Genomic DNA, 18,647 nt, shown 5'->3' with positions numbered 1-18,647 from the left:
CCCCCTGCCAATGCAGGAGATGCAGGTTTGATCCCTGCGTAGGGAAGATCCCCTGGAGAAGGAAATGGCAACCCACTCCAGTATTCTTGCCTGGAAAATTCTATGGACAAAGAATCCTGCCAGGTACAGTCCATGGGGTCACAAAAAAGTTGGGCACGACTTAGCAACTACACACCAACAAATATGGTAAATAGAGTGGATTGGTTTCAACATTTATTCCTTCCTTCTAGTGTGCTTTATTGCACAAAGTGTGTAAAGTTAATAACTTTCTCAGACTCACTTGCAGTAAGTATGCTGGATGTAATAGAGCTTTGGCCAATAAGATATACTTTGTAAAATTTTGGAAGGTGGAAATCAGATGGAGGCTCTGCTTCTGCTGCTTTTGCCCTTTCTGTTAGTAGGCCTGGGTGCCTATCTGTTTTTTCCGTTGGTGTGGCATGGATTTGAAATCAACACTTTCATTGATTGTAGCACCTCACTTCCCAAGTCAGGGTGGAAGCATGCCAGTGGGAAAAGGGATAGACCATTTAGCAATAAGTCAGTTGACTGCCATCTAGATGTCTAGCCTCGGCCCTAGGAGACTATTTTCTGGGCCCACATTGAGCAGTCAGGGCTTCTGTCTTTGAAAAGAAGAGCAAGATACAGACTAGCAAGAACCATAGTGGAGAAAAGGCCCGTAAGGGGAACTGGTGCTCTTGGATTAAGGGCCAGTCTGCCTCTGAAATGGAGCAAATGCACAGTTGCATTATGTGAAGGACAGATTTTGAAAGTTCTCTGGATTGTCTTGAGCACTTGTCTGGGCTGAGCTTTCAGATGCGATCATTTGGCCCTGCTCTTGGACAGCACAGGAGGGAGAGGCAGCAGAGAGGAAGGTAAAGCTGATACGTGACCATTTTCAAGGTACAGAAACCAAGATTTTAAGGGACTGTCAGGGCATTCTGGGTCTGGTACGTTTTTTTCATCTTCCCAAAGAACCAGCTTTTTTTTTCATTACTTTCCATTTTTATGTTTATTTGTTCTTTCTTCCTGTTTTCTTTTGTGTACTTTTGTTCTTTTTCTACTTTATTAGGCTGGGTACTTCATTCATTTTCAGATTGTCTTATTAAAAGAGTATTTTAAACTACAAGCATTACCCTCTAAGTAGAGCTTTAGCTCTTAAAGGTTTTGATGTCATATATTTTCCTTTTCATTAATTTCCAGGCACTATGTAATTTCAACTTTTATTTCTGCTTTGTTAAATTTTTTTTTAAAGCATAATTTGGTGGTTCTGTCTGTCAAATTTGTTTAATATAGAACTGTCCCTCCTGCTCTGTACCTCTGCCACTGAATTGGTAAGGAGACCTCCTTTTGAAAATAAATTAGCTGCAAAAATATAGTATAAGATAACTAATCTCATTACCAGAAATGGTGATTTTGTTTTGTGAATAGTTGATCTGATGTTCCTGCCAACTCAGTCCCCCAGTAATTAGATATCAGAAGCAGCTGTCTCCTGGGCTGCAGTATTTTGTTTATCTACATTTGGAGAATGCTTGCATTTTTAATCTTATGGGGAGGGCAGAGGTGTGTTCAACTTAAATAAACATGTTATTAATCCAGATTTATTTTGATGCAAGTTAAAAATAAGAGGGTGCAATGCATACCTCTTACTGCACTGGAAATTATCAGACTTGTCAACAAATTATTCTTATCTTGACTGAAAAAAATAATAAGATATATGTTCTACATGAGCATCAAAAACCAGGATTTTGATATAGACTAACCTTTTATGGGTGCTTATATATGGTTTAAGGCTAAGAAAAGTCAACTAAAGCTATCATCTTACATAAATTTTAGTAGTTTCCTCCAGAGGCAATTGACTTTTAACAGTCATCTCCAGTGGAAGAACCCCTGCTTCTTTTGTATCAGGTCAACCATAGAAGCCCAGGATTAAAATTTATTCTGAAGTTAGTTAATTATTTTACCCTGAAAAATTATTTTTTAAAAATATTTTCCTTTTTCAATTTATTTTTATTTTTTTCTAATTTGTTTTGAATTTTATGTCAACCTGGTATAAAATCCCATAGTTCTGAAGTTATGCTGAGCACAGGTTTCCTGCCTCAACCTTCTGGTCCTTACATGCTTCTGTTATTTAGTTCTTTTGCTGGTAAATGCACTTTTATCCAGGCACATAGTTTTTTGGTTTTTTTGTTGTTATTGGCTTTTTTGGGCAGGTGAAGAGTGGGAGTGGACTATGTTGACTGATAAATTTAAATGCAAAGGCCAGAGTAAAGAGGCTGCTACTGCTGCTAAGTCGCTTCAGTCGTGTCCGACTCTGTGCGACCCCTATAGATGGCACCCCACCAGGCTCCCCTGTCCCTGGGATTCTCCAGGCAAGAACACTGGAGTGGGTTGCCATTTCCTTCTCCAATGCATGAAAGTGAAAAGTGAAAGTGAAGTCACTCAGTCATGTCCGACTCTTCGTGACCCCATGGACTGCAGCCCACCAGGCTCCTTGGTCCATGGGATTTTCCAGGCAAGAGTACTGGAGTGGGGTGCCATTGCCTTCTCCGAGAGTAAAGAGGACAAAGTCATTATTAAGAGTTCAGCTTGGGCTTTTTACTCAGTAACATCAGATAAGAAAATGACTCAAGGACTTAGAAAGATTACATGGGATGACTAACTTTGAGGCAGTTAACCTTGGATAATAACATTTCACAAATTAAGATATCTAGATGTCCACCAGAGTTTGAAGTTCTTCAACTGTGTGCCTAAATATATAGTCTGAATAACTGTAGTCTTGCCTCTTTACTGAATCTAGGTGTTCTTCTCTTGGATTTAATGTTCTTGAGTTCTTTCAAAGCAATAGGGGGTTTTATTAAGAACAATGTACTTTGAAAGGTCCTGAGTAAGGTCTTCTAATGTTTTGTTAACCATATGGTTATGTTATATATAACCATATAATGTTTTATATGTATATAAAATATACATATACATAGATGTGTGTGTGTGTGTGTATAGGTGGATGTCAAATTTGCAAAGACGCTATAAATAGAATGAGCTTTAGATTATTGACAATCCACAGATAGGAATCAGGGGTCAGCAAACTATGCTGCATGGGCCAAAACCAGACTCCAGCTGTTTTTTAAAATAAAATTTCACTGGGACAGCATCACACCCATGTTTATGTGTTGTCTGTGGCTGCTTTCTCACTGCAGTGGCAAAGTTGAAGAATTGTAGCAGAGCCTCTTTGGCCTGCAAAACCTCAAATATATAGTCTACCCCTTTACAGAAAATATGTGCCAGTCTCTGATGTAAAGTAAAATAAGCAACCCCTCTTGGGCCACTTAAAACAAAATTTTCAGTGCTCTTACCTTGCAGAGCTTTTATGAGGATAGAGATTGGGTTTATTTTGTTCACTACTGTGTCCTCAGTGCTTATAAGTATAGGGACTCAATCAGTTCAGTTCAGTCGCTCAGTCGTGTCCAACTCTCTGTGACCCCATGAATCGCAGCACGCCAGGCCTCCCTGTCCATCACCAACTCCCGGAGTTCACCCAAACTCATGTGCATCAAGTCGGTGATGCCATCCAGCCATCTCATCCTCTTTCGTCCCCTTCTCCTCCTGCCTCCAATCCCTCCCAGCATCAGAGACTTTTCCAATGAGTCAACTCTTTGCATAAGGTGGCCAAAGTACTGGAGTTTCAACCTCAGCTGAAAGGGACTCAATAAATATTGTCAAATCAATAAATAAAAACCATCCAAATTCATCTTACTCTTCTCAGTTCCTTACTTGTCATGGTCTAAAGTACAAATCCAAATAAACTGCAAGTCAAATTTGCCAAGTGTTAAAATGAAGACGAAATAGTGACTTTTTAGCCTACACTTTATAACAGTTTTCATTTATTCAGCACTACTATGTGCCAGATGCTATAATAAGCATATTATATACATATATATGTATGTATATATATATTTGCATGTATATGTGTGTATTCATTTGTTTCAATATTATCATTCTTATTTTATAGATAAGAACTTGAGACTTAGATTTGTCCAAAATTACATAGCTAATTTTGTAATTAGCTATGGATTGGTTATTTTCAAGCCCATTTTCATCCTAAACATCATAGTAAGTGGAAAAGGGGGCTAATCTAATAAAATCTAGAATGTGAACAAAATTTCTCTGAGATTTGTCCCACATCAAACAGCCTTACCAGATCTGTTCATAAGTAAATTAGATAAGAAATTTTTCATTTAGATTACTATATCTACCTCTAGAAGAGTGTTCCCAGCAACAATCTATACATTTTTAAGCATCTCTGGGTTGAACTGTATCAGATTATTACTAATCCCACTTTTCAGACTCCCAGAGGTAACTGGTTCCATTTTGATGAATAACCTAACTTACATTAGAAGATAATTGAGGAGTGGCCATAAGATATGCCACTTTAATTCTAGAAGAGGTAGCATGGGATGTAAAACTAAATTTCTGGCAGGAAATTTCTGCCACCTAGTACCTATGCAACATTTTTGCAGATTACTTAACCTTAGATTAAGTCCCAGTTTCCTCATTAAAATAGAATAATTATACCTATCACCAAGGGTTGTAAAATTCAAGGGAATTAACATATATAGTGGCTAGAATAGTGCCTAGCACATAGCGTGCAATAAAGATAATTCTGTATTGTTTCACTTTTTAAAAATTGAGATATAATTCATGAAACCAAGTTCACCATTTTAACTATTTAAGTGTACAATTGCATGATTTCTAGTATATTCACATGTTATTCACCAGTCATCAAATTACAGAACATTTTCATCACCCCAAAAGAAACTCCGTATGTATTAAGCAGTCACTCCCCATCCCCCTCTCTCTCCAGGCTCTGGGAACTACTGAAATGCTTTCTGTATCAATAGATTTGTCCATAAAGAGCAAATGGACAATTGAAATGAAATTATATAATACATGGCTTTTTGTGTCTGGTTTTTCTTCATTTGGTTTTCTTTATCTGGTTTTTCTTTATTCAGCTTCCTTGGTGGCTCAGACGGTAAAGCGTCTGCCTGCAATGCAGGACACCCAGGTTTAATCCCTGGGTTGGGAAGATCCCCTGGAGAAGGAAATGGCAACCCACTCCAGTATTCTTGCCTGGAAAATTCCATGGATGGAGGAGTCTTATAGGCTACAGTCCATGGGGTCATAAAGAGTTGGACACGACTGAAGGACTTCTCTTTCTTTTTTCTTTCTTTTCTTCATTTAGCAGAGTGTTTTCAAGATTCATTCATATGTAGCATATAAAGTACTTCATTCCTTTTATGTTTGAGTAATATTAATTATTTTGATATACCTTCACCACACTTTGTTTGTCCATTCATCAGTTCGTGGACGTTGGGGTGTTTCTATTTTTTGGCCACTGGTGAATAGTACTGCTGTCAGCATTAGTGTACAAGCTTTTGTTTGAACAACAGTTTTCATTCTCTTCAATAAATACCTAGGAATATAATTACAAGGTTGTATAGTAATTCTTTGTGTGTGTGTCTGTGTGTTTTAAGGAACCATCAAACTTGCATGTGCGTGCGTGCAAAGTCACTTCAATAGTGTCCAACTCTTTGTGCCCTCATGGACTGCAGCCCACCAGGCTCCTGTGTCCATGGGATTCTTCAGGCAAGAATACTGGAGTAGGCTGCCAGGCCCTCCTCCAGGAGATCTTCCCGACCCAGGGACTGAACCTGTGTCTCTGTGTCTCCTATGTTGGCATGTGGGTTCTTCACCACTAATGCCACAGGGGACTGCAAAGTTTTAAAATCTGATTAAGTACAATTTGTAAATTTTTTCTCTTGTTGCCTATTATTCTTATGTCCTAGCTAAGAATCTGTTGTATTCCGAGGTCATATAGGTTTACCTCTATGTTTTCTCCTAAGGGATTATAGTTTTAGCTGTTATATTTGGGGCTTTGACTCATTTCAAGTTAATTTTTTTATGCAGTGTGAGGTAAGGGTCCAATTTTATTTTCTACATGTGGATATCCAATTATATCAACATCATTTATTGAAAAGACTCTTCTTTCTTTCTTGAATGATCTTGGCACCCTTGTTGAAAATGTATTGACCAGAGATGAGAAAGTTTTTTCTGGGTGCTGAATTTCTTACATTGAGCTATTTGTCTGTCCTTACATCATAACTGTGCTGTCTCGATGACTGTAGTTTTGAAGTCAGAACATGTGACTTCCAGTTATTGCAAGTTATTTTAGGACTTTTTTTTTTCAAGTTATTGTAGCTATTTGGGGTCCCTAACATTTCCCTATGAATTTGAGGATTAGTATGTAAATTTCTGCAGAAATGCCAGGCAGGATTTTGATAGGGATTGCATTGAATCTGTAGATCAATTTGGGAATTATTGCCGCTTTAACAATATTGTCTTCCAGTCCATGAACATAGATGCCTCTCCATTTATTAAGATCTTCTTTCATTTCTTTCAGCGATGTTTTATAGTTCATAGTGTACAAACAGTACACTTTTGTTAAACTATTCCTATTTTTTAAATTCATTTGGATGCTGTTGTCAAGGATTTGTTAATTTCATCTTTGGATTTTTTAATTGCTAGTATATAGAAGTAAAGCTAGTCTTTATATATTGACCTTGTATCCTACAATTTAATACATTTATTTATTAGCTCTAATACTTTTTCTGTGATATTTTTGGATTTTCCATGTATGGGACATATCATCTGTAAATAGAGGTAGTAGTATTAGTTCTTCCATTCCAATCCGAATGCCTTTTGTTTCTTTTTCTCAACTGATTGCTCAGGCTAGAACAAATATCCCTCTTATTGATCTTGGAGAAAAGGTTTGAGACTTCACAATTTAAGTAGGAAGTTAGCTGTGGTTTTTTTCATAGATACCTTATATCAACTTCAGAAAGTTTTCTTTAAGTCCTAGTTTGTTGAGTGGTTTGTTACTAAATGCTGTTGGGTATGCTTTTTCTGCATCAGTTGAGATGATTATGTGATGCTTTGTTCTTCATTTCATTAATATGATGTATTATATTGACTGATCTTCATACCCTGAACCACCTTTGAATTGATTGCATAAATCTCACTTGGTCATGGTATGTAAGTCCTTTCTATATACTGCTGGATTCAATTTACTAGAAGTTTGCTGAGGAATTTTGCATCAGCATTCATAAGGGATATTAGTCTATAGGTTTTTTGTGTTTTTTTTTTTTTTTTTTTTTGAGGTGTTTGTCTAGTCTTGGTATCTGGGACCCACAGAATAAGTTAACATTCCTTTCTCCTCTATGTTTTGGAAAAGTTTAAAGAGGACTGTGATTTCTTCAGATATTTGACTGAATTCAGTAATCTGGCTTTGAGGTTTCAGGCTTTTCTTTTTAGGCCATTGGGCTTTTTTTGGGTTTTGGTTTTTATTAACTAATCGATCTCTTTACCTATTATAGGTCTGTTCACTTTTTCTGTTTCTTCATGTGTCAGTTTGTGTGTTTCTAGGAATTTGTCTGTTTTATCTGGGTTTCCTAATTGTTTGGCATAATTGTTCACAGTATTCGTAGTGTATTATTTGATTTGCTTTTTCTTTTACAATAGATTTTAAATCTAGATTTTAAAATAGATTTATTAGTATTTGCCATGGAGATTATACAGGTGACATTAATTTGTAGCAATCTAGTTTGAATTAATACCAAGTTAGTTTCAATCATATTAAAAAATTGGCTCCTAAATAGCTGTGTTTCCCTTCCTCATATAGTTATTGTCACAGATTACATCTTTATACATGTATGTCTATGGACATACATCTATATTATTGTTTTATTTAAGACATAGATTTATTATTGCTTAGTAGTCTTTAAAATCATGTAAAAAATTGGAGTTACTAACCAGAAATACATGAATATTGACTTTTATATTTATCTATATAGTTATCTTTATCAGTATTTTTTATTTCTTTGTATGAATTACTATCTAGTATGATTTCCTTTCAGCCTAAAGGCCTCTCTGTGGTGCTTTTTGTAGATTAAGACTACTAGCAATGAACTCTTTAGTTTTTGTTTACTTAGAATGTCTTGATTTCTCTTTCCTTTTTGATGGATAGCTTTCCTGGATATAGAATTCTTGGTTGACAAATTTGTTTTTTTTTCCTGAAGCACTGTGAATATGTCATTCAGTTAATGTCTAGCGTCCATGATTTCTGATGAGAAATAGATGTTAATTTATTGAGAATTCGTTGTGCATAATGAGTCACTTCTCTCTGCTGTTTTTAGGATTCTGTTTGTGAACAGTTGGAATATAATGTTGATAGGTGTGGATTACTTTGTGTGTACTTAGGATTTGTTGAAATTCTTAGATGTGTATATTCATGTCTTTTATGAAAGTTCAGTTTTCAGTCTTTTCCCCTTCCCCCCCCTTTTCTCTAGTCCTGTCTTGAACTCTTACGTATGTGTATGTTGGTATACATAGTGGTGTCCCACAGGTCTTTTAGGCTCTATTAATTTTTCTTTATTTTTTTTCTTCTTCTTACTTCTCATATTGGATAATCTCAATTGATGTATCTTCAAGTTCACAGATTTTTTTTCTCTGCTTTTGGAATGCTCTAGTGAATTTTTAAATTTCAGTTATTGTGTTTTTCAAGTCCAGAATTTCTCTTTGCCTTAAATTTTCTCCTCTGTTGGTATTCTCAATTTGGTGAGACATCATTCTTATTCTATTAGTTCTTTGTGCTCTTGAGCATGTTTAAAACAGTTGATCTAAAGTCCTTCTCTAGTAAATCTAATGTCTGATCTTCTTAGGGACAATTTCTATTCCTTTTTTTTCTATGTGTGTGGGCCATACTTTCTTGTTTCTTTGCCTCCTTCATAATTTTTAATGAATACTGGATATTTTGAATATATAATGTGGTAATTAGATCATTGTACCTCACCAGCTTTGTTTTGTTTTTGTTCCTTTGGTTTTTGCCTTTTTGCTGCTTGTGGTTGGTGTTGTTTGTCTAGTGATTTTTCTGAATTAATTTTGTACAGTGTATATTCTTTGCCATATGTGTCCACTAACATCTGTTTAATTAGCTTATGCATCAGATGATGATTCAGCAAAGATTTCCTCAAAGATTTGGCACAGGAAAAAAACGAAAAGCAAAAAAAAAAAAAAAACCCTCAAAACCTTTGGTGGAGGATTTTGTGTGTATGTTAGGACATGCCTTCAACACTCAGCTAGGCAGTTTACAACTCACTCTTAGTCTTCACTTTCTACTTGTGTACAGCCTAAAGCTCAGCCAGAAATGAGAATTTAGGGCCTTCTCAGGTCTTTTTGATTATGTACTCCACTTTGGGCATACAGCTGTTGGTCGTCTAGTTTCCAAAGAATATGTGGGAGCATTTCAAATACCATATTCCCCAAAGCACCTCACTTCCCAGTCTCCTTAGCTTTTTGATATGCGTGTTGTGTGCCTAACTGCCGTCCTTTGCCTCATTTGACACCACCTGGTAAACTTGCTGTAAAATGTTTTTGACAAATGTCCTGAACAGTTGCCTGTCTGCCCTGGGATAGGTCAGAGTTTGGTAAAAAATAGAGGTAAGACCTTTACCAGTCTGTCAGGGAATCAAAGGATAAGCCTAAACAAGCAACCACAACTTCTTTTAGAACAAAGTCTACTTTACATACTCTTAACACTAGAAACTGGTGGCTTAGAGGTTAAAGCGTCTGCCTGCAATGCAGGAGATCTGGGTTCGATCCCTGGGTTGGGAAGATCCCCTGGAGAAAGAAATGGCAACCTACTCCAGTATTCTTGCCTGGAGAATCCCATGGACAGAGGAGCCTGGTGGGCTACAGTCCATGGGGTCGCAAAGAGTTGGACACAACTGAGCAACTTAACTAACTAACTAACACTATAAACCCACACCAATAACTCAGATTGATAACTTCAAGATCCTTACAGAGAATTAGCTACTTTTTCTTGACTGAGTGCTTGACTGATTACTGGAATCCTTTGACTAGTTTGCAGATAAGGTTGATTCTGACAGTTTTTGCCAGGTTATTTGCCATTTCTTTTCAGGGAGAGGGACAGGCCCTTGGAGTTCCATACTCTGCCACTTTTGTTGATCTCTCATCACATTTTTTTCCCCCAATTTTGATGGACATATTTTTGTGGTTTTTCTTTGTTTATTTTTGTTTTTAAAAGAATAACCATATATCTATTCTTTACAGAAGTCATCCAGGTATTAAGATAATTCATGTCCAGCTTGTAAAAAAAAAAAAAACCGTATCACATTTAAAAGGAAAAGAATTGAATCCTATAGATGACCAGTTCACCCATAGTCCTATCAAGAATCCCTGCAAGCCAGGGAGACAAAAGGTTTCATTCATTGTGTATGTGAGATAAATATTCTAACGTTTGGGTCTGTAGTAGAAATATGGTGTAAAATGTGCTGTAAAAGCCAGCACGTATCAGGATATAAACCTTTAAAACTGCAGTGGACCATGTTTACATTGTAGTTGTGTGATGTTTTCTGTATAGTTTATCAGATCAGTAGAAGTGTAGCAGTTGTTCTCACTGCCTTCCCCAAAACTGTAGCCCCCTGTGCAGTGAGTCAGCTGAAACCTACTAACTGAATCTTAAGAACCAACATGGAGAGCTATGATTCTGATGCAGTATTTTCTGGGTTTGAATTCTGTTTTCCTCTATTTGCCAGCAGTCTGGAATTGAGCAAATTACTCAACTTCTTTTTGCCTCCTTTACCTTGTCAGTAAAATGGGCCTGCTAACAGCTATAAGCTTTGCTATGAGGATAAGTTAAAATTCATTGATTAATTAACTAAAATGTAACACATACATAAGCTAGTTTGAGATGCAGCTTCTCTAGAGCATATCTTTTAGATAGGGAAAACTCTGAGTTTTTCAGTTTTGTCCACTTAGGGTGAAGCTTATTGGTGAAATAAATTACTGGGCAGATCTCATGAGAGAAATAGGCAGTCTTTCTGTGCAGCCTGAGAGGTGCATTCCTAAGTCAGGAGAGAACTGTATCTACAGCTGGATGCAAAACAAAAACATAAGGTTGGGGAACAGGATCCTATTGTGTGATGATTTGGGGGACCAGGAAGATGGATCAAGATGGTGCAATACAAAGTTAAAAAGACTGGATAAGACAAATGATGAAGGTTCTTGGGAGTTACTGAAGAGTTTGAAATAGGAGAGCCATCTGATCACATTTACACTTAGTGTATATACTGTAGCAGAAAACTGGAAGATTGGAGTCAGGTTGGCAAGACTGGGTCTTAGGTGAGTGTTAGTAAGTCATAGATGTTCCGTAATGAGCATGTATTAATTTTGTAACATAAGCAAATACATTAGATTGTAAGAAATCTACTTTTGAAATTTCTCTATGATATAGTCCCAATTAATAAAATCTAAAATTAAAGCCCCAGTTAGACAATGAACATTCATTTGACATTTGACCTCTTTGCTCGACAGAATCTCCATCACAGAGTTTCAGAAAAAAATAATCATTCTTTTCTACTACTTGTTAGCTAGCTATTATTCAAGTATAAAGAACAAAACAATTCCATTGGGCATGTGAGAATGGAAATTATAATCATATTACCTGCAAAACTTACTCTGCTAATTTTTTAGCTCTTCAACCCTCCATGAGTCAGAAAAATATTCACACCTAAGCTGAAACTTTAGAGTAGTGGCCTGGAGCAACAAGTCCCAGAAAATTGGTAATGAAAGTAATGGTTTATAAGAGAGAGCTTGACAGACTAATTACAGTCTCACTTTGCCTTGCTCCAGCTCTATTTATTTAACAGCTATTTAGTTCCAGGAACATGGACTTTTGTTATGTTTGTTTTTTTAGTCATTTGAACTTTTTAGTATATCAGTTTTATCAATTAATTGAACAAATATTCATTTGTAAAACACGATAAAATTTAATAAGCAACTTTATTCTCATTTTGCCTCTCTATGAATATGTTAGTGTTTGGAATAAATTTTAAACTTAATGGAGATCAAGTTTTATACTTAACAGTGTGTTGTAATTTTCATGTATTTTTTTTTAAACTAGGTATGTAAAATGATGTTCTCTGAGTTTATATGTACAAATAGGACAGGATTACATAAAATACAATTTTAATATTCATTGAATCCAAAGTACTCTTCCTCAACTGTCCTTTTAAAATAATATTTTAACTATGTTAATAACACATAAATAGTGGGCAAATTTATTTCTGCAAACCAGACTATGGAAACTGGACACTATTGAAGATATCCTGTAACGTACTTTAAAAAGTTGAGGATAATATACATAACTATTTCTAATTATAATTATTTTGTGTAAATGCAAATTTAACTGCCTTCAAATAGGCATACTTTTTGACATGTTGAAATTGAGATTCCATAGGTGGCTGCTCCATGGTAAATTCAATATAAATAACAATGAAGGAACCACATATGGTAAGCCTGGGCTTCAGACATTGGCTTTAAGATTCTCAAATAATAAAGACCTTCTTTGAAGGCACACGGATGTATTAATTTTTAATTTGTTTCTTTTTGATCTCTTAATTACTGAAAAAGATTTATTGGTTAATTTTAGGAAGGCAAGTGTTTGAAAAGTTTTGCCAAATACTGTCTTCTTTAAATGAATGTATGGTAATGAAAAGTTAAGAGGAGAGCCAAATTAGATTGAATAATTGTTCAGTCATGTGGGTCAGGCTAGTTGCATAGCCTGGTTGTTAGACTGATTGCTCAAATTACATTGCCTGGGGTCCTGCATTTGGTTGGCTGTCTTCTCAGATCTTAACAAGGTTCTGGGAATTTCTTTTTCTGACAAAGTTTGCTTTGTGTTTTTCCCCTCCCCCCCACTACATCCAGGATGCTTCATCTACAGACATTAGAAAAGCATATCGTAAGCTTTCACTAACTCTGCATCCAGACAAGAATAAAGATGAAAATGCAGAAACTCAATTTAGACAAGTAAGTGAAATATGCTGTTATATATTTTTGTGATAATTTATAAATAAATGTTTATGGTAAAAACAGTAACCTATATGTAGAATGTTTCCATTTAAAATGAGATTGTAGTTTAGAAATATTATGCATACATATTTATTCAGTTTAAAGAAAATAACGCTTTTACCAGCATTTTTTATATTGGAGTCTCAGTTCTTGGGGGGGAGGGTCATAATTGTCATAATTTTCTTCTCTAAATTACAGTTTTAAAAAGCACATGTTAAGATAATTATTACTTTTGCATCTTTCTCAAAGATATATTTTGGTATCAAGCCTTTTTTAACCTCTTAAGGTGCTACCAAAACCATAAAATGGTACTTATAATTAAGATTTTATCTGTTCACTGAGTGCATGGGCTTTTTGCATGTGCATTATAGTGTGTCTGTCTTCCTAAATGATTTCTTATAGGTGAAAGTATTTTTAACGTGATGCTTCTGTTTTATCTAGTTGGTGGCCATTTATGAAGTTTTAAAGGATGATGAACGAAGGCAGAGGTGAGTGTTCATCTGCTTTTGAATTAAGATGTTATACTTTGATGTCTGTTTATAAAGAAAAGAATTGTCTCATCAAACATTTTATTGTGTTAGTATTTTTATTTTCGTTCCTTTTCAAGAAATGCATTGTTTTTAAAATGTATGTTTAGAGCGGAGTTAATTTCTACTGAAAATATTCACTAGGTTTATTTAGTACTTAGAGACTTCAGGATCATGCCTTCATTAGCTAATATTTTTAACATGAGTATCTGTGCCCTGGAAAATTCAAATACCACTTGACTTCAAACAAATGCCTATTCATTTTTGATATATCAGTAATTGCTCCTGTCTGTGCTTGGGGGTCTTTCCCCCCTCAGTTTCTTAAATGTTTTTCAATCAGGCGACTAGAGATATTCAAGTTATTACCTTTTCTCGGTGTTTCCTCATATTCAAAATAATAAACCTAATTTGTGAGTGAGAGAGCAGAATTGTGTAAGTACAAGATAGGAGTAGAAGAAAAATATTTGCTTCTTTCTCCTGTTTCTTTTGCCTCCATCCTTCCCTTACTCTCCTCCAGCGATTCTGTGTTTAGGGTTGAACGTCAGACAGGAGGCAGCACCCTCTCTTTGAGATGTCTCTGGGTGCCTTTCAGAAGAGTAGTAATAGATTTTACCGTGGTTTATATGCTACTGACTTAGGAGCTTGCAGAGAAACCCTTTCTTCTGCTCTTCCAAGTGTATGCAATGTAGACACTACTGCGACAGGTTTCAGAGTTCTTTAAGTCAGACTCATGGTAAGAAATACATTTTGCATCGTGCTTCAGGACACACAGACACAACTGAAACAGAAATGTCACAGAACACTTCTTATTGTGTGTGAAAGACATATTTTTCTATTCTAAGCTAGTCTAGACTGTTCTTTTTTCTTTTTGAAAACAATGCTGATTGTGGTCTGCTAAATTGGTTTCATGAGACACTAGTGAGCTACCCTCTGCAGTTTGAAAATATTACTCTATTAAAGCTAGTTTATCTTAAAGAAAATCCAAAACATTATGCCATGTGACATTCTGATTCTTTCTTCAAATGTGTTACCTGGAATTATTCTGTATCCTACAGTGTCAACTCCCACTCTTGGTTCTCATCTTTAACAGTTTAATTTGAATACCTCAGTTTGTCAGATTGCAAAGCAAGGTACTCAGGATATTCTCTTGAAGTGTTCTTTGCTTTATAACAAGGGCTGGCATTGGTCCAGATACCATAGCAGACATTCCTCTGGTTTGAGATAATCCATAGTGTTGAAAGAGTCCTAGAAGTGTGTTGAAAGAAGTGTTGGTCATTCTGTGCATATTTTCTAGTTGGTTTCTCTCACTGAGCCCCTAGTTGTGTTTCACACATCAAGAATGTGTCTGTAAAGATAGCTTTATTTAGTCTCCCTGCATCTCTGGCATCAGATTTTGTTTTTTTGTTTGTTGTTATTTTAAGTCAGTAAACTTTGTAACAATTTCTTCCAATTACCAAAATTATTTATATCTTTTCAGAACAAATCACTTCTCATGTATAAATTGTTTCTTCATTAACACAGGCTCATCAAATATTTTCTTTTTAGGATTAGTTCCTTTTGCATTTATTGTAGAGTGTTAAAAGAAAAAAATGGATCTGACAGTTACACAAACAGCTGTAGTATTTATACCCCTTGAGGCACAAGTAACTCTTTGGTAACTGGTTTTCCTTGAGGCAAAAGTCGTAACTAATCAAGCTGAGAATCACTCTTCCAAAGCTTGCGCCTGAGGCCAGGTGACCTATGAGTATTTAAACTTATAGGAGAAATGCATCTCTTCAAATACCTAATGTTTATAATTCCTTTAGAAAAAAAAAAGCACAGTTTTATCTTTTGAAGGAAGATTGTCTTATAGTGATATTAACAAATGCTCTTTGGTATCACAGTCATTTATTATAAATATTTATTAATAAGTGCTTTTAAATGTGTAACTTTCCAGGAATTGTAATGGACTTATTTATTTCCCTTATAAATAATTATCTTTTCACTGAAAGCAACCTCATTTAAAAAATTTTAGTAGAAAACGGAATAACAAGAAAGCATATAAAATAATAGATTACCTTTTTTTTTTAAGGAACAGGCAAACTTTATTTGTTAAACAGCCTTATTTAGGTATAATTTGCATACCATAACAGTTAACCTATTTTAAGTGTACAAATCTATGATTTTTAATAAATTTACAGAGTTGTGCAGACTACCACAACCAGTTTTAGAACATTACCTTCAAAATACTCCCTCAAGCCCATTTTCAGGCACTTAGCATTCTGATCCCAGCTCCAGGCAATCACTGATCTCCTTTATGTGACTATAAATGTGTTTTTTCGTATTAATTAAATCATCTAATAGTATTTTGTATTTGGCTTCTTCCTATTATCAACATATTTTTGAGGTATGTCCATATTGTAGCATATACCAGTAGCTCATTCTTCTTTATTGCTGAATAGTATTCCACATTCCACTTTCATTTATCCATTCAACTGATAGACATTGAGATCATTTCCACTTTTTGGCTATGACTAACAATGCCGCTGTGTATATTCACACAGAAGTCTCTGAACAAATGTTTTTCATTTCTCTTGGGTAGATTCTTAAGAGTGTTACTGTGAGTAAACTTCTAAGCCATTTTTTTCTTCTAAAGACATAGACTACAGCATGAAAAAACAAGTTTTCCTGGTTAGTATAAGGGAGATTAGTAAAGAAGTCTTTTCTAAACTCGTTAAGTAATTTCCTTATTTTAGCAAACAGCAGCTCAGTTATGTTCTGCCATATTATAAACTGTTGCCAGTGTTAGCTGGAACAAAGTACCAAGACAATACTAAGCACTACATACATACACTAGATTGTGCTTTAGTCATATTAGGACATTTACTTTTATTTAAAATCTGTTTTAAAATTCTTTTGGTAACTCGCTTGTGCAACTTAGTTTTTTGGGTCTGTTTTATGGTATATATTTGTAAAAGTTGAATGTAAGTGCTGTGTACCACAGCTTTTGGCACATATATACATTTTATAAAGGAAAGATCAATTAATTTAAGCTTGTTTCCTATTTATGCTCTTTGTACAGTTTTTACTCAGGTTCAAAATGTGGCCTAAATAGATGATGTTATTCTTTTAAGCTAAAAATTCAAACTTTTACAGTGAGAGATTCACAATTTAGGCAAATGCTAGAATTATTTGAATATTTATTTGCATAATATACATGTTTTCTATTTTAATTTCATAGTTACTATTTTATATTTCAAAGCATGCTAATAATTTACATAATTTTTCTTGGAATTTAAACATTTTTTGATTTGCTTTTTATGTTTATATTGGGCTAAATATATTTGAATTGAATATAGTCATTTGATGACTATAGAATGGAACTCACTGATGATTATATAACCATTATTATGTTCATCATGTACATTTTAGAAAATCAAATGAAATAAACATATATTAGGCTATATGTTGGATGTATGGAATAGATCAATTAATATTTTTAATTTCTAAAATGATGCCTTTATAGTTTCATTTTTTTTTTACATTTAGTGATATTTTCATCAAAGAAATTTACTTTTGTATTTTCTTATAATATTCATACGTGTGTACATTCTTAATCTGGTTTTAACAAATTGTTAAGAGCAGTTTATATGAGCTTAATTATTTTAACAGTATTATGTGTTAGATATAGAAAAAGAATAACATAGTGATGTTTTGTGTTATCAACACATTTTTTCTTAAATAACTTATGAATATATTGTCTGTATATTTTAAGGATATCTTTATTTTTTCAGTGTTTCAGGAAAGCAGTGATTTATCTTTTAACAGCATATACTCTAAAAAGTGAACTATAATAGAAGCTATCTTCCGTTAAAATGGCCAGTCGTGTGAGCCATAATGTTCATTGATAATAAAATCAATAGAGCATTGATTCTAAGCTTAATCCTTGGAAACTGTTGTTTAGAGTGGCAGACATAGCCTAGTAAATATCTAGTTTTGTTTAATGTGTTCAGTGCATGAGATTCTGCTGTCTTGAATTTAGCTGTGCACCAAATACAATTTATATGTGGGGTAGAAAGCAGTAGCTATTAATAGATACATAGTATTTCAATGGTGATAAAATATTTGATACAAGATTCATAGCTATGAGTTTAGCTGGGTTTTCTTCTGATACTATTTAGATCTAAAACAAGTTTAACAGTAATGCTCTTAGGGAACTGTCACCACTTTCTTAGATGTTCTTTATTAATAGCCACACTTTTTACTTGAAGTTATTTCCTGGGAGAGATTAGCTGAAAATAATTATATTCTCCCAGTTTTCCTCAACAAATCTGAAGTAGACTGTAGATTTTAGAATAAATTCAGGCCTTTCTTTATTGGACCTCATTCAGATATTGTAATCTTACGTTATATCACTTGAAACCGTTTTTACCAATATGTTGGTAATTTAAAATGAGTCAGTTTTTAGCAATAGATTTAAACATAAATTTTGAAGGACAGGAATGATAACTTTTGATGAAATCATGTTATATATTTATTTGTGTTCAAAAATAGCTATATAAATATTAAAAAAGAATATTTAACATCAAACTTTGGCTCAGCTACTATGTAACCATATTTTAATTACCAGATTCTTGTATATTGTAAAGTTTGCCTGCCTTTAAGAGTTTAGTACCACTAATGTCCTTTACTTTGAACATTGGTTATTCTAATCTGCCGTTATTTTTAATAATCTAAGTTGATCCTAAAAGTCAGGTTTTCTAGATAGTCCAATAAAATATATTTTGAATTTATAACCAGTATTTTTCTACTGAAAAAAGAAGTTGCCTGTAATAAATGCTCTGCTTTATTTTTTTAAGCATATCTCCAAGGTATCAATTTAATAACTATCAAAGTAGCTACTGCAGTTGTTGCATTTAAATTGATTTACATGTCAAGACTGGCAGTTTAGCAGCTGCGCTATTATTCGTAGATCGGTCAATTTACTTGAGAAAAACCTACTACTGAGTTCTACTGACCTGCCTGACAATATAGGCCCTATTTCTATTCCTGTAATTAGGCCTGCGACTAACTCAGAATATTTTTAATTAAAATATTTTGGTCAATGTGTTGCACCAAATTAGGCCTTTCAGTGAAGATTTAATTCTGGAAATAGTG

General features: G+C 34.5%; 1 protein-coding gene across 1 annotated transcript in view; it reads left to right on the top strand.

Annotated features, from left to right (window-relative positions):
• Positions 1–18,647, top strand: part of DNAJC1 (DnaJ (Hsp40) homolog, subfamily C, member 1) — a 144,624-nt gene that overhangs the window by 21,089 nt on the left and 104,888 nt on the right. Inside the window, exons 2-4 of the mRNA XM_010860058.1 lie at positions 10,493–10,560; positions 12,706–12,942; positions 13,426–13,472. Coding sequence (XP_010858360.1) covers positions 10,493–10,560; positions 12,706–12,942; positions 13,426–13,472 — 352 coding nt within the window. The remainder of the gene's footprint in view (positions 1–10,492; positions 10,561–12,705; positions 12,943–13,425; positions 13,473–18,647) is intronic.

This window comes from Bison bison, unplaced genomic scaffold (genome assembly GCF_000754665.1).
Source record: "Bison bison bison isolate TAMUID 2011002044 unplaced genomic scaffold, Bison_UMD1.0 scf7180017864461, whole genome shotgun sequence".
NCBI lineage: Eukaryota > Metazoa > Chordata > Mammalia > Artiodactyla > Bovidae > Bison > Bison bison.
The sequence above is the reverse complement of the archived record's forward strand: the minus strand, read 5'-3'. Positions and strand labels throughout refer to the sequence as shown.